This window comes from Cheilinus undulatus, linkage group 14, assembly GCF_018320785.1.
Source record: "Cheilinus undulatus linkage group 14, ASM1832078v1, whole genome shotgun sequence".
NCBI lineage: Eukaryota > Metazoa > Chordata > Actinopteri > Labriformes > Labridae > Cheilinus > Cheilinus undulatus.
In genome coordinates this window covers 29,295,493-29,321,949 of record NC_054878.1, presented here as the reverse complement: position 1 = coordinate 29,321,949, position 26,457 = coordinate 29,295,493, and the positions used below count along the sequence as shown (strand labels likewise).

The window sequence follows — 26,457 nt, the reverse complement described above, 5'->3', positions numbered from 1 at the left end:
AAGAGGCACTCAAGTGGAACATTTCCGTAAGCTTGCATGATAAACATACTATCAGTCCATTCCCATCTGTTTTTTTGCATCAACTCTTTGTCTCTGGGCCTTAAAAAGTACAACTATCCCTGTCTGAGAATCAAAACAGATGAGTGTCAAGCTCAGTAATTTACAACATTACAGCTCTAGAAATATGTAGTCAAAATATCTCATTCGCCCCCTTGTGGCTGCAGGTGATAGGGTCTGATCGCACTGTTAAGGGCTGAAAGTTGTGCTTACTTTGGAAGAAAAGAAAAAATATTTAAACAAGAATGTGTTGATTAGACCACTTTTTTCTTTATTCTTTCGTTAGTTTGAAAGCAGTGTTCCTGTGGATCCTTGAAAAGGGCTAAAAAGTATTAAATAAGACCTTTTACATTTAAAGCCTTAAAAAGTCTGATTTTTACCAGTGAGAGCTCTTAAATTTTAGAGGGCACATTGAATAGGATGTGTCTTCCTTTTTAGCCAACATTATTTGTTTCTGATCATTCTTTTCTGTGTATAATGCTGTCCACATAAGAAGGTCTGTGAAAGTCTGGCCCACAAAGCATCTGTCCAGAAAAAAGCTGGCCCTACAAATGTAGATGATGACCCCTGCCATAAGACTAAAGCTAGAAAATCTTCTGCAATAAAATGTAATACTATGACTGTTGTTTTAGGAAATAACTGTAATGAGAGTTATATTTTTCTGCCTTTAATTTAAAGGGCAGCACAATAGACAGAGTAGTGAATTGGGGTGAGATTATAGATGTTGACATACAAGAAAGGTGCCAGGGGTCAGAGTCAAACTCAAGCCTTCTATCTCAAGGAATACAACCCTTGAAAACAGTTTGTGTCAGTTGCTTGGCCAACCATTGCCCCATAGATTTACTTTTTAAAAAAATCCTCTTTTTTAATTGTCAATTCTAAAGTATCAATTTCCTGAACATGGATATAACCTTTAGCTGATATTCAGTTGAATACAAGATATATTTCTAACCAAATCTACTTTTAAAATTCATAACAGAAATCACTGTTAAAGTTGGTTATTTCCTGGCACACTGTTGCCCTCCAGCTACTATCTTGATTGCGCCTCCACTCATTTATTTATTTTTTTCTGTCCTCCCTTCCTATCACAGATCAGTGAGAAGCAGAAAAGTCTTTACGAGGCACTGGAGCGTCAGCAGCATTATCAGGAGTCCCTGCAGTCCATTTCTACTAAGATGGAGTCCATCGAGGGGGCACTCAATGAAGGCCTAGAGCCTAACAAGAGCCCAGAGAGCCAGATGGCTGCACACCAGGTGAGGAAGTGGAGGGGCTAGAGGTGCCTGGAGATGCTGGGGTAATAGGGAATGTGTGTGATTAAGAAAAAGGGGAGTAAAGTGCACTACAGTATAGATGGAAACCCTGAAAGTAGTCAGTCACGTTCAGTGTAAAATCAATAGCAGTCAGAACAGAAGACGTCTCTTGGGAAAAAGACAAGCCTGTTCAAAGAAAACAGAGAATGATTGAGGGGTTTAATATTGCACTAGCCCTTGCAATGGTTACACAGACTGCATGGCACTGATCTCTGTTACCATGCCAACGACACAGTGACAGCAGCTCCTTTTTGTAATGTTACTGTCAGACAATTTGGACAAGCCTTCCTTTATTTCTCTGTCCCACTATCTTTGCTCCCCTTCCTTAAAAAATGTTCTTTTCTAAACATGTCAGACATTCTGTCTCTCATACCTTTCTGATTTTTGTTCATCCAGGCTCTAATGGACGAGATCCTGATGCTGCAGGATGAGATTGGTGAGTTACAGACATGCTTTTCTGAGGAGCTGGCAGACAGCGACAGCGATGGGGAACCCGGTGATCAGCTGGCTCTTCAGTCTACTCTCACTGTGCTGGGGGAGAGAATGGCAACTATACGAATGAAGGCTTCTGGGAAACGGCAGCTACTGGAGGTAGGTGCTCACTGATCATTTAGATTTTGCAAGTATGCATACTGTTATCCTTTTTTTAGCAAGATTTTTTTGGCTAAATTCGACCTGTTCCATTGCTTCAGGAGAAACTGAGTGAGCAGCTAGAAGAGCAGCGACAGGAGCAGGCGCTGCAGCGTTACCACAGTGAGGCTGCAGAGCTTGATCACTGGTTGCTCAGCACTCGTGCCAGTCTGAGCTCTGCACTACAGCCGCTTAACGAAGACCTAGACATGGAGGAGCAGCTCACAGACTGTCAGGTGAGACTGACATTTCAGTCAGATCCTTAGTTTATTAAGAGAGCAGTCATTCTCATGGCAGGTAGTGTGCATCTTTCTGCTTTCCTGATATACAACACTTGTCAATGTTTGCTGAAATGATTCAATTGTCTTGGGCAAAGCAGAGAAGTCTGTATGCTACAGCTTTATAAAAAATGATCTTTCAAAGGCTGGAGGATGAATCTGACTGCATCACTGTTCCAAAAATAATAATGATAATACATAATAAACTTTATTTGTATTGCACTTTTAAAAACAGAGGTTTACAAAGTACTTTGACAATAAGCAGAAATAGTGCTTATCATCTTGGTATTATGCTACTCTTGCTATTTTAGTCACATATCAGTCAGAAAGTAGAAGAATCTGGCACAGAAAATTGGGACCAGTTTGATAAAGAACAGGAAAAGGGCCCTCCATTGTTCACTAAATTGACTCTTTTTTAAGGATAATGACAATGGGATTAAGATTAGGATTTAACCCTGTGTCTTTTCCTGATTACCGTCCTCACTAGTCCTAAAACTTAATTTTACCAGTCTGGAGGTTTTCCTCCAACTCATGCTGCTCTTGCACTGATATCATCTTTATCTCTTGAGTAAGTATCTGTGGTTAAGGGAAAGCAGCTGTTACTGAATCATACATTCTATTCAGCTTTATGGGGCATGTTGGATGCTCATGTAAATAATATAAGCATTAAAGTATAAGATATAAGCATAGTTTAAGATAAAGGGGAAAAAAAAGAAAAAATTTGTGCAGTAAAATACAACTCAGTCCATGCGTAGAAATAATAGCAGGAAATAGCAGCAAGTCAAAATAGAATTAGTAGTTTGTATGAAATATGAATATGTGGAGATGTGTGTATCTGGACGAACAGTTCTCATTTGGTCTAGCTTCGAGACCCACAACAAGTTCCACAATGAGAAATAAAGACGCAAATTTCTAATATATATCTCAATCAGTCAGATTTATTTAATAAAAGGTGTTGCTGTTCAGACCCCGGAGAGAAATGTGACAAAAAAAGACTAATAATATAAATAATAAAAAATAAAAGTATCCTAGAAGATTTCTGACAGTTTCTGGGAAAATACCAGATAATTAAAAAAAAAAACTCTCCAGTGGTATTTCCCAAAATTCCCCAAGACATTTCCTCTGAAGATTTCCGTAATATTATTGGACAAGATTAGTGAAAGAATCGGGGAAAAGTCCTCATAATAACTGGTGAAAGTTTTTAGCTCCTTGTGAAATTTTCACAGATTCATAGTAAAATTCCCAGAGAAGGGTACCAAAAGTTTTGGGGGAAATGCCCAAAGAAAACTCCTCAAAAGTTTTAGGAAAATTCCTTATCCTTTTCGGAAAAATTGCCTCAAGTTTTCATAAAAATCCATAGAGAAATCTTTTACGAGTTTGGGTACATTTACAATGATAAAAAAAAATCCCCAGATAGACTCTCTGACACATTTTCAACCCACTAAAAACAGCTCCACAACCCATTTTTGGGTCCCAACCCACCAGTCGAGAACTGCTGATCTGGACTATGCATATGTTTAGGTATGTGCATCAAGTATGTGCAGCAACAGTTGAAAAGAAATGATTAATGGTGTGTTTATAGTAGGAAACAATTATACTGTATCAGTGAATGCAAATCTACTTCTGAGAAAAAATAGATTTTAGAAGTTCTTTATTTTTATTTTCTTACATTTATCTATGGTATTAAAGTTCAGCATTTTTAAACCCATGTTACTTTTTCAATTGGCATGGCCCCCTCACCTTCCTGACTTTAGCTGACAAAACTTTTATGTGGATGCACCTTGACTGATAACGCAAAGAAGTATTGTATCTAAATAAGAATGTATACTCAAAGAAACTGCATAAAACTCCTGTGTAATCGTATCCATTAACCCGCTACATCAAGGCTAATGTAAATAAGTGGTAAAACATTAACCCTCTAATGAACCATAATTGGCTTTTGAACAGTAATGTTGCTTTCCAAGTAAAGAAATCCGCATTTGTAAGTGTGCATGTGTTTGTAGCAGCCAAGAGACAATAAGCTGATTAAAGCTCACATATGGCTCCTGTTGAGCTGAAGTCTTAAGATCTGCGTGCTGCGGATCCGTCTCTCCAGGGGGTCAATACTGTCTGCAAGACTAGATCATTTCTCGAAGTAGATATCTTTTGGAAATAAGGTTGCAAAAACAGAAGCTAAAATTTAATACAGCAGTTTTAAAATGCAAAAATTAAAGTTTGAGTGCAGTGTTGTAAAATTGAAATAGATAATATGATAATGTATTGTAATAATTTGATAATTGGCAACTGTAGACATGTGAACCTTCAACTTTGATTTAAGAGAAATAAAAGTGTCAGCAGATTGGAAGTTTCTTGGAGGATGTGCCAACTGAATGATGGTTTTATTAATTCATTTTCAGCTGCTTAATTTAGTTTTACTGATTGTATGTCTCCAGGAACTATTTATTTTGCAGCCACAGTCTGCTCATTTGAAACTTTAACTTTATAAGAAAATCACTATATTGCAGCTCAAATTCTCATTTTTTTCCAACTCAGTTTTTACAGTCCTCATTTCAACTCAGTCCACTGAATAGAAATGTAAATGAATTTGATTCTGTTCAGAAAGAGTGGAAATGGCCATTAGGATTTTGGTTTTGAACATGCTGAGCTTTACGAGCTTCTTATGTGAAAGAAAGAGTTGAGAGAACAGAGATTCTCTACCTTCCCTCCAAGTGTAATAGTGACAGCACTGAATAGAAAGGAAAGAGTTTTGAAGCAGTGCGTTTCATTATTGAGGGACAAATTCTCAGTAGAGAATTACGTCTCCATCTTGGCCAAGGGCCCTTGTGTCCTGCAGTAAAAGGAGGGGATACAACCTTAATCCCCCTCTTCTCCACTTCCATTCAATGGTGCCACTCCTTACTCACAGGCCGGACGTTGAAGGGGAGGGTCTGCTCTTTGCTGTTTCTGCTGTTAAAGAATGTAAGGGGAGAGTCAGTGGGATATGTTGAAAAGGATTTTGAAGGGAATGAGAATAAGCTTGGGATAAAGTTAAATAATTCAGGAAAAATATACAGATCATTGGAAGAGTTAAAAAAAAAAGGAGATGCAGAAAAAAGAGCAGGCTTTCTAAGCATCCTGCCCATTAGCAATGTATGCTACAAAGAACAGTTTGATAGATTATGTTTGGTGAAAACCACTAAACCAGAAAATCTCTGAGGCGAAGAAAACTCTTAAATATCTGATACTAGCTGTGATTGTAATAACAACCTTATTTAATGCTGTAGGCTTATTTGAATAAGCTAAACATGGAGTAAATTAATATTTAGTTTCAACATGAGTGAGTCTTTAAGATTTACATCAAACAGTCAGGATTTTGTCATTGTTATTCATGATTTTTTTAAGGTCATAGCTTGGTTGTAATCAACTGATTCTTGTCTTTCCAGAACATGCTCTTTGAGATTGAGCAGAAGGTGTCCTATCTGTCAGAGCTGTCTGTCCACAGCGAGAGCTTACTGCTGGAGGGTCGAGCCGAGACCAAGGGAGAGGCGGAGCAGCTCACCTTCAAACTGCGCTCCCTCAAAGACAGCCTAGTGGAGCTGCAGCAGATGCTACAGGACAAACAAGTTGACATACAGGTTAGATCAGGGGTCACCTGTGCTCTTGTTTTTACATGCTTCCCTCTACATACCAGCACATGTTTGTCAGTGTCCCAGCTTTTCCTTCCTCTCTGTCACTGTCTTTTCTGTGTGGCTGTCCTGCATTATGTGACTCTTTGTTGAAGTATCAATGGTAGTATTGTCCTAATACCAAAGGTTGCGTCATGCTCCTTCATAAAAGTCCTCTGTTTTCCATGATGGAACAACAACTCCCAATGTGACTCACACAATAGACTCATACAACAGACAAAAGGATGCTATCTCATCACATGCTAACTCTAAATGTACTGCCCCAGGTGTGTTTTTACACGAACCTCTCTCTTAAAGGAAACCCTTGTTATTCAATACAGTCTGCTTTTATACTAAATAGTGGCATTTGCTGTCTCCCTAGCTAGCAACAAGAAGGTGTTGGAGCTAAAGGTTTTTATTTTATGAGGTTTTTTATGAAGCTTTTTTCTTGTGTGATATTATCCCAGAGTCTGTAAATGTTAGCAATGCTAGCATCTGAATGAAAGCTTTATTTACATACTACAATAACAAATGGTATCTACGTGGTTGTGTACAAATCTTTACCAGTGTTACAAGCTACTTTAGCTGACTTTACCACCTTCTTTCCATGTGATGTTTAAGAGCACTTTTATAAGTGTTGAAATCTTTCTTTGTTTCTTTCTTTCAGGGTTCATTGCAGGAGCAGGAAGACAGTGAGACAGACACATCTCTGTCTCAGAGTCCTAATGTCCAGGATTGGCTTTCTCAGGCCAGATCCACACGTACACAGCAGCACCACGACAACCTACTTCGACAGAGGGTAAGAAAAACATATTTTTTTAAACCTAGTTTAGGATTGAGCAGGAAATATGACCATTCTTTTAACTAGCAGGAATCCTGAATACATACTGTAATCTTTTTCACATTGGACGTGGATACTTTTTTGATAGATCCAGTTAAACTCCTATATACTGTGGCCTAAATGCTTTATAATGCCTTCAAAGGAGCTACAGGAGCAGGTAGCTGAACAGAGGCGGCTGCTCCAGTCCGTCGCCAGTGTTGGAGAAGAGTTAATGAGCCAGACCACACCCAACGGGGACAGGTACTTCATCTCCCACTCTTCACTTTTCTCTATTTGACAGAATGAGCAAACATTTCTCTGACACTGTTATGAGAAGACCCTGTGATTTAAATATGTGGGAGATTTTATTATTTTAACATGTTTATTTAAAAAAAAAAAAAGCTATGTAAACATTCGGCACATTTAATCTTGCTAATCAAACATCACTCAAATATCAGCAGCCTTTTATCATAATATAATCTTCTCCTTCTCACAGTGAGATGTCAGTCCCAGGAGGAGTGTTGCTGGAGCCTGAGACTTTGTCTCCTTTGGAGCAGCTGAGGCAGCGCTGGGAAAACCTGAATAAGGATCAGAGCACAAAGCTACAGCTTTCCCTCAACACACTAGAACAGGACCAGCTGAGCCCGGTACGGCTGTCACTCAATTTTGTTTCTAAAATTGTGATATTTGTGTGTCTCTAGCTCATTATTTGTGCATTTTGTTGGTTCTTTCTTCTCACCTGCAATCTAAAAACCCATCTGTTCAGTCAGTCTTAAATCTACTCCTTAAGACTTTTATGTTTATCTGTCATATTTACTCACTTCATTATCACAATCATCATTCTTTCAGCCTGTAAATAAACATTTTAAAGTTTAAATTGTGTTTTTAGTGTTAAGTGTTTTTCATTGATTAGCTGATTTTTGTGATTTTTTTAGCATTACATCATGTACTTTTAGAATCTTTTGAAGTTTTTTTAACATTTAAATATTTCTTAATATTTTAAGGATTTTTGTGTGTGCTATGTATTTCTTTAACTATTAATTTTATGTCTTATGATTTTATTATCCATCTTTTATTTGTTTTGCTGAATTCATATTGGTGTGCATTAGTTTTTTAATTTTTTTTAATATTCATCTTTTTGTCAGTCCCTTTTCTGTTCCCTTTTAAAAGCACTTTGCAACTGCAATTTCATCTTTTTGTAGGGGGCTGTATGAATAAAGTTTAATTGCTTTATTGACCCTCTTGTGTTATTTTGCACCTTTATTGTTATATTTATTACTAATCTGGTTTAAATGTGTCTTTAATACATCACGTTTCTATGCAGGTTCTCCACCGGTCTCGTCTGTCTAGTCCCAGTATGGTATTCAGAGGCGAGCCTGCCACCCAGGATTCACGCTCTCCCAGAGCTTTGTTTGAATCCTGCAGCCAGAACCTGGAAAGAATCTCCCAAGAGGTTAATCTCAAAATTTCTGTCTTTTTAAATCTCCTTCTACTTTTGTTTAATTCATTTATTGGATAAACAGCCAAAATATTCTCACTTGCAGATTTAAAAATACAGGTTTAATATTACTTTTTTCTTCTAGGCCACAAATGGTGACAGTAAACTGATAGCAGGGACAACAATCCAGCAGGACCTTTATGCTGCAGTCTCAGCAGCCTCCTCATGGTTGGATGCTGCAGAGAATCAGCTTCTCTCTGGTCCTGTTCTGCTGTCTGAAGACACAGAGACACAACTTTCAAATCTAGAGGTACTAAAGCTTTTACTGTTATGACACTGCTAACAGACACTTTAAGTTAGAGGTTAGATTGTCTCCCCAACACCAGCCTGATCTGGCTGGCAGTCTGGACCAGGATCCCCACTTCCAACTCCCAGCCTTAGATTTGATGTCTGATCATCCAGTCAGACAGATCAGCATAACTGTATTTGACCCCAGTCTTGAGAGTTTTTGTCTACTTTTTCTTAAATAACTTATGAACAACTTCTGAAGACACACACATACAGCACAAATCCAATTTGACTACAGACACATTTCCATTAAAATATCTGGGACTTATATTTCCAAACTTTAATAGTCACTTGTCAAGTTTAACCTCCTAACCCCCTGCACATACATATGAGGATATTACATTTTGGCTTTCCTACAACATAGCAATAATTTTTGCTATTAGAGTGTTTTAGGTGATTATCCAGGGTGTCACTTTACATTGAAGTAATTTGCTTGAAATGTTGAGAGAAATTGCTGTGAAATTCATGGAAATTTGAGGGGATTTGTTTGTAAATTTTGAGGATATGTTTGTATATTTTTTTAAAAGGTTCACTGAGAGTTTTTATGGAATATTAATTTGAAATTTATGGGAATTTTCATTTATTTTGGAAATTTGTGAGACTGTGCTCAGGTAGGATTGGGCTTAATGTTTTGGGCCCAATCTAAGCTCTACTTTCTAAGTTCACAGAAACAGGCAACAATATTAAAAATATACTGGATAGAATATCCAAACTGACTCTTGTGTTCAGGGTGTTTATAAACAGCTGAAGGCGATGAGCAGTGAGGTAAACCTGTGCAGAGACCTTCTGGGTGGAGAAGCAGGTCGTCTGTGTGGAGGAGATGAGCGAGCCCTGATGGAGGACACACTGGAGGGTCTCCAGGAGAGGATGGGACTCCTGGACTCCACCCTGGAGCAACACTGTGACAGCATGAGGGACCGGCTGCAGGAGCACTCGAGCTTCCAGGTACAACATCAAGACTGTCAAAGCAGCAAACTGGTTTTAAAACATATTTTGCTCTTCTTTTGTGTGATAATTGCTTCTGTTGTCCTTGGCAGAATGAGCTAAGGATGCTGTTCACGGCTCTGACTGAAAGTAAACACCAGTTGCTGCAGAAGATGGCTGGGACTGTGGACAGACCTGCATCTAAACAGATAGAGGTATGAGCAGATACAGAAACACAAAGTTAATCAGAGTTAGCCTCTGAGAATGTATTTGTATTCGGTGTTATTTCATCTTTTGTAGACTTTGTCAGAGGTAGATGAGAGTCTGAGAGAGTTTGAGCAGAGAGTTACAGAACTGAAAACCAGAGCAGAAGGACTCCAGTCCGACCAAATCTCCAACCAGGAGTTTCTCAAACTACAGGTAATTTTAACATCTCTCTTACCCAGGACTCATCATCTCTCAGTGCTGTAATTGGTTGTGACTGCCTTTTGATTTTTCTTCAGGATGCGTATGAGGAGCTGGTGCTAATGGTGGGATCCAGACGAAGCAGCCTAAACCACGGCTTGTCCCTCAAAGCCCAGTATGAAGCTGCGCTGCATGACCTCACAGACCTTGTGGACACAGCTCAGGACAAGATGGCTGCTGATCAGAAGATGACAGTGGCTTCTGTCATAGAAGTCCAGATGTTACTAGACAAACACAAAGTGAGTAAGAAGTTACAAAAGGAGAAAGCATTCCACAGAAATGCAGAAAGCAATGTCCTTTTTTCCTAATGTTGTTTTTTTTTCTTGTTTTCAGGAGTTTTTCCAGGGGTTGGAAGGCCATATGATCCTCACCCAGACATTTTACAGCAAAGTTTCTGCTCTGGTGGCACAGAGGGAAAGCCAGGTTCTGGAGGAGACGATGGCCTTAGCCCACAGTGTGCTCAAACAGGCCCACAGGAGAGGGGTGGAGCTGGAGGGCATACTGGAGGTGTGAAAAAGTCAAGGATAACAAGAAGAACAAGTTCACTTTATTTTTACGAACCATGTAGAATTCAATAATCCTCCTCCTTTCTTTGACAGTCATGGAGCAGATTTGTGGACGAGTACCAGGCTCTGTGTAGACAGCTGGAAGCTGTGGAGTGTAGCATCCCAACTGTCGGTCTGGTTGAGGAAACAGAGGAAAGACTCGTTGAAAGGATCAGTCTCTACCAGGTAAAGAACATTTTATTGAATTTGCATGAAAGATGCAGAAAGAAAGGTTGCATGCAGAACCAAGATGGCACTTTTGAATTTCTCTATTAGCGACAACTGTTTTTCACATATGCACACTTAAAATTTCTAGAAAATTTCAGGACATCCTCCCCCTGCAATCTTTTTTAGTCTCTTATTCACAAATGTCTCTTACAGTGTTTTCTCTGCCATATACATTAAATAAATGCATTTAAAGCATCAACGATTGCAGCAGTTGTGCACCAGTCCATGATATAATGAGTCCCCTTCACCAACTTGCTTTTGGTGTCTTTTACTGAAAATTTCCTGCCATTTTCACACATCGGGTCACCCTAACTTTATGTAAAAATTGTATTAGGGGGCTGGTTGAAAAGAAAAATCTGGCAAATTACCCCTCTGTGTTCACACATGCAACACACCCCAAAAATTTCAGATGTTTTTTTACAAGTTTTTTACGAATGAAACCGATACGAATCATTTCTTCTTTAGCGCCTGAAGTCCAGTCTGACGGAGCATCAGCCCCAGCTCTACCAGGTCCTGGAGGAGGGCAAGAGGCTCCTTTTGTCAGTCAGCTGCTCAGACCTGGAGAACCAGTTGACCCAGTTGGGAGAACACTGGCTCTCCTCCACCACCAAGGTCAACAAGGAGCTGCACCGCCTCGACTCCACGCTCAAACACTGGAGCAGGTCAGGCTATAATAATAGGCTGACTTTGTTTTGTTTGACAATGTGTCACACATCAAATGTCAAATCAATTCTGTTGCTATGTGAGTCAGACAAAATGTTCCTGTCTGTTAACTGTTCATGTTTCTAAGAGAACTCATAAATCTTTCAAAGGCCAGAATTATGTTATTTTTCACAGTTTATTTTGTATACAAATTTCAGGTACCAGAGTGAGTCGGCAGAGCTGAGCCACTGGTTGCAGTCGGCTCTTGACCGTCTGGAGTTCTGGACGACACAGTCGGTAACAGTGCCTCAGGAGCTGGAGACCGTCAGGGATCACCTCTATGCCTTCCTGGTCAGTTAGAAAAAAATCACCTACACTCAAATATATTTAGTTTATATGAATACATGGTTTGATTTGATTTTCTTCCCCTGACTTTTTTTTAATAGGAGTTTTCCAAAGAGGTGGATGCCAAGTCGTCTCTTCGTTCGTCTGTGCTTAGCACGGGCAACCAGCTTCTACGATTGAAAAGAGTAGATACGGCTGGTCTCAGGACAGCTCTGGGTCAGATTGACACCCAGTGGGCTGAGCTGCTGACTCGTATTCCTGTGGTGCAAGAGAAGCTACACCAGGTCTGACAAAGCACTCAGTAGTTGTCTTTAGTTTTCTATTACCATAACATAGCTGATAGTACTTCATAATACTTTTGGGCTTTTTGTTATATTATTAAACCCTGTGCTCACATCCATCAGTTGCAGATGGAGAAACTTGCATCACGGCATGCCATCGCAGAGCTGATGAGCTGGATTTCTCTCATGGAAAACATTATAGAGGAAGATCAGGACAAAATTATGGCAGCTGTTGGCTCAGAAGTGGTCCAGAACTTTTTACAGAAGTATAAGGTACAAAACAATAGTTCTATCATTCTAAAAGGATGCAAAATCAAAAAGTAGTCTTAGCTTTCTGCTGCTCCTTTCTTATTCCTCCTCCTTATCACATTCTGTTTATGTTTTGTGTTCCACAGGGTTTCCGTATTGATCTGACTTGTAAACAGTTGACTGTGGACTTTGTAAATCAATCTGTGCTGCAAATCAGCAGCCAGGATGTTGAGGGAAAGCGCAGTGACAAAACAGATTTTGCTGAGAAGCTTGGTGCCATGAACAGACGATGGCAGATACTGCAAGGGCTAATCACTGAAAAGGTGAAATTTGAGTCATAATCTAGACAAATTAAAGAAATATTAGATTTTTTTCTTTATTGTTTGCTTAGACTTTAACTGTCTGAAATCTTTGTATTTTAGATTCAAGTTTTGGAAAGACTTTTAGAAGGTTGGTTGGAGCATGAAAATGGAGTTCAGGCCTTGAAAACATGGCTCACACTCCAAGAGGAGAAACTGAAAAAGAGACATAGGATAGAGGATGTAGCATCGGTGCAGAATGCACTCAAAGACTGTCAGGTATGTATTACACTATTATGGATGCCACACATAGTTTGATGCCACTATTTCTGAATAAACAAAGAAAATTGTCTAACTGTTGCAGGAGTTGGAGGAATCAGTGAAGGAAAAAGAGAAGGATCTAGAAAAAGCCGAAGAACGAGGGAATGCACTTATCCAGGACAAGAAGGAAGCAGCCTGCTCTGTTGTAAAGGAAACCCTTAAAGGACTGAACCAGTCCTGGGCTAACTTGGACAACATGGTGAGCTCTTAGGACAAGTCACACATAGCTGATGCTTAATTTTTCTATTATGCATTAAGACTAGGCATATCAAAAGATTAAAATGTTTAATTGCAGTTAATCTCAGAATTTCTGTAGTTACTCATGATTAATCTCACCCTTTCTATTGAATTAAAAATTCCAGTATTTTGCGTTTAAACTGTTCATGTCATTTTGGACTTAAACCAAGGGGACTTGACTTCCTCTTTGGATACAGACCTGCTTTCATAGGTAGATTGAAGATTTTAACATGGACTAAACCATGGAAAAAGGAACTTGTTATGGATTGAAAATGAAACTAGAGATCACTTAAAGGTTCAAGTGACTTTTTACTTGTCCACTGAACTGTCTGTGAGTTTTCAAAGTGAAATTAGATGTTAAGGAGCAGTTATTTGATATCACTGTGGCTGCAGGGAGACACTGACGCGCACTAACCAAAGTGTGTTGAAAGGGGCAATAGAGGATGCAGTGAATCATGATTTTTAAAAAATGGCACTAATTCATGATTTTGATTAATTGCGATTAATTTGTTCAAGTTTGACAGTCCTATGTATTATACTTTCATGTTTTGTTTTCCATCATTGTCTTTAGATAAGTCAGATGAAAGTGAGTCTGAAGTCGGTGCTGGAGCAGTGGACGCTATACCGGCGAGCTTCAGAAGAAATAAATGGTTACCTGATGGAGGGAAGATACTCCGTGTCTAGGCTACGCCTCCTCAACGGGTCTCTGGAGGCAGTTCAGCAGCAGGTGGAGAGTCTTGAGGTGAGAAGTGCTGAAAATACCTTGGAAGTTAATGTACATAGAAACATAAAACAGAGCGTCATTCACAGAGTGACAGTCAACAATGAGGATGAAATTAAGATTGACGGTGGATCTGTGTTTTAAAGAACCTACAGGAGGAGATGGATAAACAGGAGAGCAGCTTGAGGAAGTTTGGTTCTGTTACACAGCAGCTCTTGGCAGAGTGCCATCCATCTGTGGCGGAAACACTCAACAGAGCCCTGCAAGATGTCAACGTTAGGTAAATGAAGCTATCATATGTTTTAGAAAGTTTTAAAGCTCCTGTGAGAAACATTTGGTAGTTACTTATTTTGGCACCCCCTCTGGAGAAATCAAGACCTTTTCTGTCTAGCTAAAAACTCATTGCGGGACCTTTGAAATGGTCAAATTGCTTCTAGGTTGGTCAGTATGTAACAATATTTTCCTCCTGTTTTAGGTGGAATTGCCTTTTAGAGCAGATCTCAGAGCAGCAGAGGAGCAGTAAAGTCTTGCTGGGGTTGTGGCAGTCCTACAGGTCATTGCATAGCAAGTGTGTTACAGCAGTTCAGAAGCAGGAGGTACGTGCTGACCGGCTGCTGAAGAGTGCCACGGACCGGGAGATCACAGAGGAGGAGAGCAGTGCCTGGATCAACGACTGCAATGTAAGTAGAGACGGGGCACAAACACAGACATCCAGTCTGCTTGGAATAAACCAGTAGACATTTTCCTGTTTACCCTCAATGTCCTTTGGTTTCTGAAATGTTGTGAATAAGCTCTGTCAGCTCACTGTGAGGATTCACAAAGCCTCAATCCCCTTTGCCGAATACCAAACTGCACTCTGCCCTTTTGTCTGCTTGAATGTAGATTCACAGCACAGTCCAACAAAAGCCTTTTGAAAAGGAGACTGCAAAGGGAAAGACAGGCCCCTGATTTACACTACAGGGGTCTCCTGGTGTCACGCTGTGCTTGTAGGGCCATGCTGGGTGATATCTAGTGACACGTTGTCACTAACCCTGTAAGCAGAATGCTACTTACCCAAGATAACTGATGGAAAGAGTATTTAAGACATTAAGTAAATGTAAGCTATAAATACAGGTTTAGGGCTATTGAAACTCTCTACCTTCCTTTTTATGTAATTATTAACATAACTGAGGCTTGTAAAAATTTTGAAGCGATCAATTTCCAAAATCTGAAGGTTTCTTAAAAAAGTTAAGGGTTCTTTTTTTCCTATGGGACTAATGTCCAAATAAATGCAACATCTTTTCTCAAATCTCACTGATTCTTTTTCTAACTTGCCTCTATCTGTTCACACTGTTGTCTCAGGCTTGCCTCAGTGATCAGGCCTCTGTGCAGCAGACCCTCCAGCAGCTACAGGCTTTAGGGGAGCAGCTGAAGAGCCAAGTTGACGCCTCTTCCTCAGCAGCCCTCCAGTCGGACAACCTGTCACTCACACATCGCCTTGCAACACTGGAGCATGGCCTTCACAGGCAGCAGGAGATACTGCAGGTACATACAACTTTTCCATATTCAATCCCAATTTATGAATAAGGGTGAGTTCTAACTTTATTCTCTGTGTTTCTGGCTGTTTGCAGACTGGATCTCAGGCTTGTGAGGGCTTCAGAGAGCAGCTGGACACATTGATCTGTAAGGCCAAGGAGGCCGAGGAGGTGCTGAAGGAGTCTGACTCAGTCGGGTCACCAGAGCTCATTGCGGTACAGACACGCATGGAAAAACTGAAGGTATTAAAAACACTGCTGTCCCTTCATATATTTGTAAAACAAGTTATTGTTCCTTCTTTAGTTCTTTATTTTGACGCATATAGCCTTTTTGTTCCTTAGGCTGTCTGGGTAAAATGGTGTAATGATTTGTTTCCAGGTTCACCTGTTGAAGCTCAGCAGTTTGTCTCCAGACCTGGAACGTGTTAATGAGTTAGTGTACAGACTCCCAGTCAGCGACAGAGATGTGAAACGGCTGCAAAATCTCAACAGATCCTGGGCCACTCACTCTGCTCACCTCACAGAGAGGTTCAGGTACAAAAACCTTTACATTTAACTGCTTTGTAGCTGCACTGTGTGGACAGGGAGCACAGAACTGCAAGTCAAACATCCACCTAGATAAACAAAAGGCAAAGAAAGAAACTGCATCTTGAATAGTTTGTCCTTGTCCTAAAAACAGCAAGATAAAACTTAATTCATTAAAAAATGAAGCTTGGAGCTTGTGAAATTCAAGCCATTTAGCGAGGGCATATTTTAAGCTGTCTACTAAAAATACAAAGAGTATTTTGTAAGATAAATAAAGGGTTTACATATTTATAATGTGGTGATAATATGAGTATACTTCAAAAACAAGTCTTTATTACTCATTTATAGTCAGTAAGTCACCACAAAGGTACAATAATTTAAAATTTTCAATAAAAACGGGGAAGCTATAATTAGCAATAGTGGTCCATAAAACATCTTTTTATTATGATTTTTTCTTTTATAACTTTATGCTCTGATAGTTTTCTGTTCCCCTCTGCCCGTGCAGTAAGCTACAGGCGGTGTTGCTCCAGCAGCAGAGTTTCCTCCAGAAGTGCGAGGCGTGGATGGACTTCCTGTCTCAGACTGAACAGAAATTGGCTGCTGAGATCTCAGGAAACTATCAGAGTCTGCTGGAGCAGCAGAGAGACCATGAGGTAAGAGAATTATTAAAGTATAAGTACACTTATTGTTGTCTTTGCATGGGGAGTGTAGTATTTAATATTCAGCTTTTTTGCAGTTGTTCCAGGCAGAGATGTTTAGCAGGCAACAAATTCTGTACTCCATCATCAGTGATGGACATCGCATGTTGGACCAGGGACAAATGGATGACCGGTAAACATGAAGTCCTTTATAACCATGCTACACTGGAACAGTTGAAAGCAGCCTACGTTGACTTATTCTGGTTCATATTTCTCCAACAGGGATGACTTCAGTGTGAAGTTGGCCTTGCTGAGCAATCAGTGGCAGTGTGTCGTAAGGCGGGCACAACAGCGCCGGGGAGTTATTGACAGTTTGGTCCGTCAGTGGCAGAACTACAGAGAGATGGCAGAGAAGCTGTCACAGTGGCTTCAAGAAGTGACAAGAGATCCAGATGTTCATCAGGCAGGAGAGCCGGTCGCCCTGCAGCAAGCCAGGAATCTGTTAGATCAGATACAGGTAGGCTACAGGTTCAGGCTGGTTACAGTAAGCTACTTCTTATCTCCTCTGAGAGAGGGTTATCTTAAATATTTTAGGCCTAATGACTTTGCAGGTCATAGTTTTGAATACAATTATTCAAGTTTATTTTAGAGTGGTTTCATTTACTGACTTTGCCATTCCACAGTGTTTTTAGGAAAGCTTTTTTGAAGAATTTGCATCATTTGTAACCTCACTAAAAGATATCTTTGATGTCTGCTGAGTTTTTTCTTTCAAACAAGTAAACAATCATCAGATACTTTTTGTGAATTTCCAAACTCCATACTTGATTTAAACATAAAAAACTTCTACTAATAAAACCCTCATCCCTCCTCCAATCGTAGACTCTTTTAGTTAACCTGTATCCCGTTTGCCCACTGTCCCCATCTTTGCTCCTCCAGCTAAAGGAGCGGGTGCTGCAGAGGCAGCAGGGAGGCTACATCCTGACAGTGGAGGCTGGCAGGAGCCTGCTGTTATCTGCTGACCCCAAAGCTGAATCCACCCTGCAGACAGAGCTAATGGAGATTCAGGAGCGATGGAGGCATGCTCACCACCGCCTGGAGCAGCAGAGGAGGGAGCTGCACGGCCTGCTTAAGGTCAGCATTCATCAGTGTTGTGTTATGATGTGGATATATGGAGCCATACCTAAACACAGTCAGTGCTAAGGGCTTAGTTATGGTGGAACTGGTTTGGTACAGTTTTGCATGGTTTGTTACAGTCAGCCTTGATTTTGCATGAGTTTCCAAAGCCAATATCCCTCAGACCTTGCTGGTAGTGATAGGACTTAAGTTTTTGTCTTTGTGTTTTTTCTTAGATCTGGATCAGTAATAAGAGTCGGTTCAGCTCTCATACAGCTCTTCATGTGGTAGTATTTAGGCTTTTTTATGTCTGTTAAACAACAACAAAAAAGGAAAAAAGAAACTAGGAGCCAGGTCCTGTCATTCAAACAAAAGTGCTGGCTCTCAGAGCCAGTTTGTACATGTTCAGCACATCACAACAGCTTGCGACTTGTCATTTTGATATCACCGTTCCTTTTAGAGCATGTCCATAACAAATTAAGGGAGAAAAACTGTTCAGCCTGGTACTAAAAATTTTATTACCACTGCAACACTATTATTTTGACCACTGCAGCAAGTCTAGTTCCACCCTTTTGGCTTGGTACCTTAACAGAAGGGTGGATCAGTTGTTTTGGTACCATTCCCAACTTTTCACACTGAAAATGCAAATAATTAAACACCATACTGGACTGAACTGAGCTTGATTTCTTGGTGAAAACACAGTTTCAGAGGCCATCTCTTGATGCAGTGTAAGTGCACTGACAGTTGCTGAGGGCCATCTGAACCCATAATTAGCTCTTCCATCTGTGCACATACAGGACACTCGAACCAGGTTAAGCATCAATTATGCAAAAATTTCACCTGCAGATCATTAAAAGAAGCAGAGGATAGAAATGAAGCATGCTCACTGCTCTCTTTAGATACTTTCCTGAGCATGCACACACTTTTGTAAATGCAAGCATTACAAAAAAATGCCAGCCTGCGGCACACATCTCTACACACTCAGACACAACGTGCAGTGGGCTGTAATGATTTGAACCCTGGGAGGTGGATTTGCAGGCTGTGATAGTAGCCTGTCTTGAATGGGCCAGAGTGACGCAGTTTAAAAGATGCATTCAGGACGGTTTCTTCCAACATTATAGCTTAAAATCTCAGTAATCATCTCTATCTATTGCCCTTGGTTTGTGTTGACAGAGAAGCTATCTTTATATTACCCTGGCTCTCTTTTTCCCCACTCCTCTGCTTCAGGAATGCCACTCTGCTGCAGCATTTCTTACCAAATATTACTGTGAGCTTGTACCATTATCCAGACTCTAAAATTAGCTGTAATCTGTACCCTTTGGAGCAGAACCTCCCTCTCTTGGCGTGAAGCTGTGTTAACTCTCTTCGTTCACTGCTGGATTTTTTGCTGTCTCATGGTGTTGTTTGGGACATTCAGAGCTGAGGGGGCTCACTGCTGCACAGTAATTAAAGTGGCCTGACTTTTGCCTCGGGTTGTTTTTGTGTGTTTTGTGTATGTATGCCCAGTAGCTTGTGATTATGTATTCTGCATCTTACTGGTGCAACTGCTGCAGCTGAGGAGAGAATTTATAACAATTTTTCTTCCTCAGACTCCGAGATGTTCCGCCTGTGATTGTGCTTTGGTGTGTGTTTTATGCTCTAATTCCCACTGTGTGTGTTTGTGTGTTTTTCATGCAGAACTGGGAGCGATGCGAGAAAGGAATAACTGCGTCACTGGAGAAACTGAGGGCCTTTAAAAGGAAGCTGTCTGTGCCACTGCCTGATCACCATGAGGAACTACACTCAGAGCAAATCAGATGCAAGGTGAGCAGAATGTAAAAACTTATGCATCAACTACAAAAATGCTGTTAATGTGAATGTCATTTTATTTTTTATTTTAGGCAAAGGAAGGCAGGTTTAAGATCAATTATAAACAAATATTGAATAAATTAAAAGAGAAGCTATGAGGAGACTGAAGTGACTCCCTGGTTTATAGTTGTACTTTTAAAATCTTCAACATCCTGCAAAACCATCATTGACACTTTCAGTGTAGCAAATAAACAGTTGTATAATGCTGTTGCAGTTCTGACTGAAGATGGTGGGATAAAAATGTTCTCATTAAAATTTCAGGATGGTTTGTCTGGGTTTATTTAGTGTGCAGTCATCTTGCTCGACATCCATGATTCCTCACTTCCATCTAAACAATGTTACAATATCACAAAATGAATGCATGACAGCATTTATGCACAGAAAATTGTATGTAGACATTACTGTGTTAAGCCAGTAATTAAGAATACTTTTTGGAGTCTAACCACAGGCAGAAAAGGGTAATATCACAGCTGTTGCAATATCTCTTTGGCCTTTTTCTCTTCAATACATTATATACATTACACATAATCTTCCTTACTCTGTTTCTCTTTCTCCCTCTCTGTCTCAGTTATTCACGTAAGCATACGCAGACTTGTCCTCTCTTTGCCCCTTTAATCCAGCGATGAGGACAAACACATTAAAGACAGACAGGCAGCAGGAAAAAAAGCATGTTATCAGGCAGCTGCTGTCTCATTTTATGACCTCATTTGTTTGGTCACCAGACTGTTAGTAAAACTTAATTTCAGTCAAAAACTATTTAATTCAAAACAAGTATATTAATCTCGTTATGGGTTATTTTTTTAGAGGATGGTTAAGAACATTTTACAGACAAAAGGCTGCAGCTACAGTGGGTATACAAGGTCTGCAATAATTTACATCCATAGTTATAATAGTTTTAGATTATTAATTATTTTTTATTATTATTCTGTTTTGGCTTTTTGTTTCCAATTTAGGTGTTGATTTAATTTCAATCAGGAGAGACGAGTGACTTATTCAAAGATAAATATTTATTTACATAGCTCTGAGATCAAATTATTGTCAATCTCTTTGGCGACATAACATGATCAATGGGTGTCTGCCCTGAGTGGTGGCAAAATCCATCCCCCTTGTGGAGTGGTGGTGGAGGTGTTGACCAATGATGTCATCTAGGGCTGCTCTACTGAGGGAATGGAGCAGTGCTGTTGGAAAGGTGTGACCAGGTAATGTGAACAGCTGATGATTACAGGACAGTGAGTGAGCATGTGGGGGGGAGTGCAGGAATTAACTATCAAACTAACATGGAGAATATTGTCTTGTCTTGTTTTGTTAGTTTTGTTTAGTTTTTTTTTTTTTTTTTTGGCAAAAATGCATAATTTCAGTCTAGATTTATTAGTTTTAGTGTAAGTTTTCACTGTAATATTGGATACTTATCAGGGTGAGGCCCAGAAAGGCCAGAAAAGCTAACGTCATATGATTCCAAAGTTCAGAAAGGCTACTCTCTATTTTTGATTTTAATTTTTGAAGTTTCATATTTAAAGTTATCATTGTTTGAAGTCTTGACCAGTCACATAAGATCATTGTACTCTCCACAGGCTTGGGTGATTTACTTGTAAATGGAAAGAGAGAAAACGCAAGCTATTTCTCCTTCTGATGAGGCGTTTCCACCAGTGCTCAACTGGGCAAACCCCAAGGGGCACAGATGAGGAATTAAAGAGAAAATTTAGGTTTTAGTTTTTAGATAAAACTGATTCACTGCCCTTAAGCTAGGAAATCAATCTGTTCAGTTATAGACAAGGTATGAAATTAAGCTGTTTTTACAGACTTACATTTCGTTTCTTGATTTAAAAGTGAGTCCATCTTAAAGTCAAGAATTTTAAGTATGTCTCGTGCTGGATCGATGCCAAGATTCTGCTTGATGAATACAAATTTGTTCTTGCAGCAAACATCCTTATTCTGTATGAAGTTCACATAAACATCATTAGCAGTTTGAGTTTGCCTCTGGGCATTATATGCAGTCATGTTTCATGCATGACACGTCATCCTAAAGAGAGAGGAAGAGGAGGAGGAGGAGAGAAGCTGCACATAGTGAGCATCAGCTGAGGAGCGAGAGGGGGTGGGGGAGAGAGAAATGGAGAGAGAAAGAGAGGGTGCGTGCGCATGAGAGTGAGCAAGCAAGGAGAGAGTGAGCATCCGTGTTTGATGTGGGGGAGTATAAATGCATGTGTGTTTGTGCTTCCTATTGTGTGTGTGTGTTGCGTAATGAAGACATTCTCCGGGTCTACAAATGGTTACGCTGCAGCAGAACCGTCACAGTGATGGAGGAGGAGGAGTAGATGCAAGGTTGGATGACTCTGTTACCTTATCTTGCCTTTAACCTTAAACCTGGCTGTGTATTCCACATAGACTGTGACATTTCTTGGTTATTTTTATGGTATTTTCAGAAATTCTTTTGTTAAGAAGGAATTTGGTGTCTTGTTGTGAAATGCCTTGTAACATTGACTGTCTGTGTGCTGTTCGGGTTTTTCTCATCATTGTTTATGTGGATGCAGCAGCTGCAGTTGAGCTTCAGTGGTTTTCTGCTCTGTTTGACTTTTGCTGCTGGTGATGAGGGCAAAAATAGATCAGTGTGAACAGGCTGGTCTGAGTGGATCTTCTTAGTTTAAGGACTCTGGATGTCCCCGGTTGTGCGTTTTAAGTCATACCTTGTCATGTTGTGGATGCAGGAGTTGGAGAACAGCGTGGAGGGCTGGACTGATGACCTCACTTCCTTGTTCCTGCTGAGGGACTCCTTGGAGGGTGTGGTCAGCGGGGATGACATCACAGTCCTACAGGAGCGCCTCCAGCTGCTTCAGCGACAGTGGGAGGAGGTCTGCCACCAGGTACATTCATTCAGTAAAAATGTTTTTTTTTTCTCCCTGTATTTCTTAAACGCTGATTTTTCACCAGAAGCTCTTTCTTTGGGAAGTTTTGAGCTGTGAGTGTATGTTTGCTTAAGGGTGCAAAAGGATTAAAAGAATTAAAAGGTCCGAGTGTGTTCTTGTTGTTGCACAAGTTATATGATTTTTCTGTCAAATTTCAGCTCAGTCTGCCTTCAAGTGTTTTATAGCTTTGATTTAATCTTCCATTTGCTCTTTTCACAATCTTTCTTTCCAAAAAAAACCCAAAAATAAAACCCAACTCCTTTCATGTTTTGGCTCTTCTTTGAGTAACTTCCTTCTCGTTCTCCCTCTTTCTCACCTCCCTATTCTCTCCACAGCTTTCCCTGCGCAGGCAGCAGGTGAGCGAGAAACTGAACGAGTGGGCCGTGTTCAATGAGAAGAACAAGGAGCTATGTGAATGGCTCACACAGATGGAGAGCAAGGTCTCTCAGAATGGAGACATCAGCATCGAAGAGATGATTGAAAAGCTGCGCAAGGTAAATTCAACATAGAAGGCACACCTCAAAGACACATATGCAGATATTTATGCACACAGCACATCCGTGTAAGTAGAAATGCTCTCAGTGAAACCAGAATCAGAACCAAGATTCTTTAGAATACGCATTTACAGATGTAGCCACTAATAGATCTTTGTCCAATTGTGTTTGGAATTTATTTTCTTGTATTTAGATTAAAGTTTAAGTTTTTTGAATAAGATGACAAGTATTGGGAATAAGATTTAAAAGAAATAGGACATTGGTAGTAAATTTTAGCTAAGTAAGAGTCACACTGATAACTGAAGGTAATTTCTATTATTTAAAAGCAGCAGGGAGTGCATTGCTCTAGAAAAAGCTACACTCTAGCCTGACTAAAATGTTGTCTCATCAGCTTTTTTTCATGGACTCATTCATTCTGTAAACACTTTTTACCACGCCTGAATCTCCCTCTGTTAACTTGCTCTTGTCTCTATTTCTCCCAGGACTACCAGGAGGAGATCAGCGTAGCTCAGGAAAACAAACAGCAGCTGCAGGTCATGGGCGATCGGCTGGCGAGGGCCAGCCAGGACAGCAAGGCGGCTGAGATCCAACACAAACTCAGCAAAGTGAGCGAGCGCTGGCAACACCTGCTGGACCTTATCGCTGCCAGGTGGGTGTTCTCTGATAAGCAGTAGGTGGGGGTTGTGTAAGGATCACCTCACACAAATGAAAAAGATTGTAATTTATACATTATCTAGTTTGGCTTTTTTAAGTTTCTGGTCTGCTTGACTGAAAATCATCCAGATCAGTGGTTCTTAACTGGTGGGTCGAGACCCAAAAGTGGGTCGACAGTCTGTGCCAGGAGAAAAAGGTGTCATAAATTCTCTGACTTACAAAAGCCTTAAGTCAGAGGTGGGCAACTTTGGATACTAAAAGGGCCATAGGATTTTTTTTCCTTACTGCCAGAGGGCCACATTTATAGAAAATTGTAGAATAATGTCAATTTAACAACCATAATTACTATTAGCTTAACAAAAGGGGAACAGAAACTTTATTTCGAATTTAGTATACCGCCAAATACAGAGTCCAGGCCAATTTAAGCTACTATTTTCCTACAGTGAACCTCAGTGGTAATTTCAAGTTTATTTTACATTTCTTTTTGTTTTAACAAATGCATTTATAGTACAGTAAAAAGTTTCCACTCCTTACAAATAAATCAGTCATAGTAAATATAATTTGGCTTTTTTTGACAAAAATCATTCTGGTGTAACAGTGAAAACAGATTTCTACAAAGTAATGTAGATTGACTAAAAATAAAGTCAAAATATGGTGATGAAAAATAAATTTCTGCCTTTTTCTCAAGATTTCAACTTATTTATCTCCTTTATGTGGATAACAAAGCTGGTTTTTGCAAGATTATTTGAAGGTCCTTGAGAAATTCCCAAATTTTCATGCTGTTTTTGAAAAAATGAGTTAATAAAGATGTATGCAATGTAATGATATGTCTTTAAATCATGTGTCTTCTGACTCTCTTTGTTCAATCATGCTTTGTTCCATTTAGGGTCCAAACTAACCTTTCTTTTATTAAATACATTTAAGTAATCGAACATTTTGAAGAATCTGGGTTGAGATTTCTCAGAAGGAACAGGTGGTTAAGAAGAAATTAGATGAAAAAATAGATGAAAAGATAGAGGTCTCCATGTTCAAATTTAACACTTCAGATGCTCTCCAAGTGCTCTATTACTCCTCCTAGTGGAAGAAGGTTTTTCATTAGCTCAGACATGTATTTGGCCTCAGTTCATCACCATGGTTCTTTCTCGACACTTCAGCACACGTGACGGGGGGGATTCATTTTCCCACTAGGCTGCTGAGGCATTTCCTGGAGTTCTTGCTAGTGTCAGTGGGAATCCTACTTAGCAGAGATGCAAGCCAAGCAGGCACAGAGTTCAAATTCCTCTCCTTCAACTCTTTTATTTTGTCTTTATCTTCCACTTTGGCAACCTGGACTCTTCTTTTTACGACAAACTGGTCATATGCACTTTGAAACTTTGTCGTAAAAGTTGTGTTCTTTGGTTCCTTCGATGGTTTGTGGGAGAAAATGGAAACATAACCCAACTCTTCATTCTTTCTGTTGTTTGTTGAAAGTGGCCTGACTCAAACTTACACTCTAACTACCGTGGCTGCCCCATCCTCCCCCCTCTGCTGTCTTCCGGCTGTTGCCCTCTGGGATTGTGCTGGACGAGGAAAGAAGGGAAGGACTGTTTTGACCTCGTTCAAACAGCTGCACTCTCTTTGTCTCCTACATCCGTCCTTTACTAAAACAACAAGACAGACGGTTTCAGCCACAAATAGAAGGATAACTGATGATATAGTGAATTATTTTGCTATTTTTATTATTAAATTTGATTTGCTTTATTTGAAAGTCTTCTCATCAGAAAACTTTCCTTCATGTTGTGAACTGCCCACCAAAATACACCAACACCCACTGATTCTCCAGCCTTTGTCTCTGCTCACACTCTTTTTGTGTGGGTCTGGAGTGTGAAACTCTGACACAGGCCTGATCTGCAGCACATGTATCTGACTCTTAGTCTGTTTTTAGACGCAGCAGCACTTGTCACTCTTAGGCACTCACACACACAGACTCATGTCTGTTCTCTTTTTTTAACCTTGGAGAGAAACAGTTGACAAGTCACAGTTGTGCGGCCCCTCCTCTACCTGCACCCCCCCTGCTCTGTGTGTGCAGACAGTTTAGAGAAAGTCCCATGTGGAACTCCCAGACGGAGAGAAGGATTGTTTGGATCAACATCGTAGCAGTACCAGACGTTTATGTTGTCCATGGTTTTGGATTTAGGGGCAGACGATATGGCGGGATGCCAGAGCGAGGATCTGCCACACTGCGACTGTGATGTCTCCAGGCAGGACAAACTTGAGAATTTATTTCTAAGTTGTTTTTTAAAGGCTGCTACACAGGAATTATCAGGAGTGTTGCTCATGTGCTTTGTATTGTCTTTGTTTTGCAGCCGCGTTGCAGATTCACACCTATGACTCTGAGTGTTAAATGATACCCAGTCTTATTTTTTAGGGATCATGTCAAAATGTGCAGCGTCAATTTAAATTCTTGTATGCAAGTTTTTGCAATTGAGTTTTTACTCTAAACTTAATGATGCAGGTCTGGTTGAACTTGTGCATAGAAATTTTTTTTAGTATTATGTTAAGCAGTTTGGTTTATCCACATGTGGTGGCAATAGCAACTAAAGAAAAGAAGTTTCAGAATGTTTAACAATAGAGGGAGTTAACTGTTCTGTTAGTTTAATTGTCGCAGGATTAATTTGAAAATTAGTGTGAGTTTATGCAATGATGATGGGGAAAAAACAGAGTCTGTAAAAAGAATAGGACAAAGTCTGTGTGACGTCAGCTGTTTGATTACAATATGTGGACTAAAACAGCTTTTGAAGCCAATCCATGGCAGCCCCCATATTGAAATCTCTGTCTCAACCGAACTTTGGATCAACCTAACAGCAGACAAGAGCCCACCTACTGAGCTCAACTTCCTGTCAGCTAAGCTATCACTAAAGCTAGCCTTCTGGTGGTAGCATCTGCCTATCAAGCTATCTGTCAATCAAATGAGACGTGCCAATCAGTGCACAGTGAGACTCTTCCTAAA

General features: G+C 40.0%; 1 protein-coding gene across 1 annotated transcript in view; it reads left to right on the top strand.

Moving 5' to 3' along the window:
* The window catches only part of syne1a (spectrin repeat containing, nuclear envelope 1a), a 185,856-nt gene that overhangs the window by 141,583 nt on the left and 17,816 nt on the right, over positions 1-26,457 (top strand). Inside the window, exons 92-127 of the mRNA XM_041806166.1 lie at positions 1,149-1,310; positions 1,764-1,958; positions 2,060-2,233; positions 5,698-5,889; positions 6,587-6,718; positions 6,903-7,000; positions 7,236-7,386; positions 8,064-8,192; positions 8,323-8,487; positions 9,255-9,470; positions 9,563-9,664; positions 9,750-9,869; positions 9,953-10,153; positions 10,248-10,421; positions 10,514-10,645; positions 11,153-11,349; positions 11,548-11,680; positions 11,776-11,958; positions 12,079-12,228; positions 12,351-12,527; positions 12,627-12,782; positions 12,868-13,023; positions 13,633-13,803; positions 13,929-14,062; positions 14,258-14,462; positions 15,124-15,306; positions 15,393-15,539; positions 15,676-15,830; positions 16,327-16,474; positions 16,558-16,652; positions 16,742-16,976; positions 17,396-17,590; positions 19,250-19,375; positions 22,123-22,278; positions 22,656-22,814; positions 23,297-23,463. Coding sequence (XP_041662100.1) covers positions 1,149-1,310; positions 1,764-1,958; positions 2,060-2,233; positions 5,698-5,889; positions 6,587-6,718; positions 6,903-7,000; positions 7,236-7,386; positions 8,064-8,192; positions 8,323-8,487; positions 9,255-9,470; positions 9,563-9,664; positions 9,750-9,869; positions 9,953-10,153; positions 10,248-10,421; positions 10,514-10,645; positions 11,153-11,349; positions 11,548-11,680; positions 11,776-11,958; positions 12,079-12,228; positions 12,351-12,527; positions 12,627-12,782; positions 12,868-13,023; positions 13,633-13,803; positions 13,929-14,062; positions 14,258-14,462; positions 15,124-15,306; positions 15,393-15,539; positions 15,676-15,830; positions 16,327-16,474; positions 16,558-16,652; positions 16,742-16,976; positions 17,396-17,590; positions 19,250-19,375; positions 22,123-22,278; positions 22,656-22,814; positions 23,297-23,463 — 5,771 coding nt within the window. The remainder of the gene's footprint in view (positions 1-1,148; positions 1,311-1,763; positions 1,959-2,059; positions 2,234-5,697; positions 5,890-6,586; positions 6,719-6,902; positions 7,001-7,235; positions 7,387-8,063; positions 8,193-8,322; positions 8,488-9,254; positions 9,471-9,562; positions 9,665-9,749; positions 9,870-9,952; positions 10,154-10,247; positions 10,422-10,513; positions 10,646-11,152; positions 11,350-11,547; positions 11,681-11,775; positions 11,959-12,078; positions 12,229-12,350; positions 12,528-12,626; positions 12,783-12,867; positions 13,024-13,632; positions 13,804-13,928; positions 14,063-14,257; positions 14,463-15,123; positions 15,307-15,392; positions 15,540-15,675; positions 15,831-16,326; positions 16,475-16,557; positions 16,653-16,741; positions 16,977-17,395; positions 17,591-19,249; positions 19,376-22,122; positions 22,279-22,655; positions 22,815-23,296; positions 23,464-26,457) is intronic.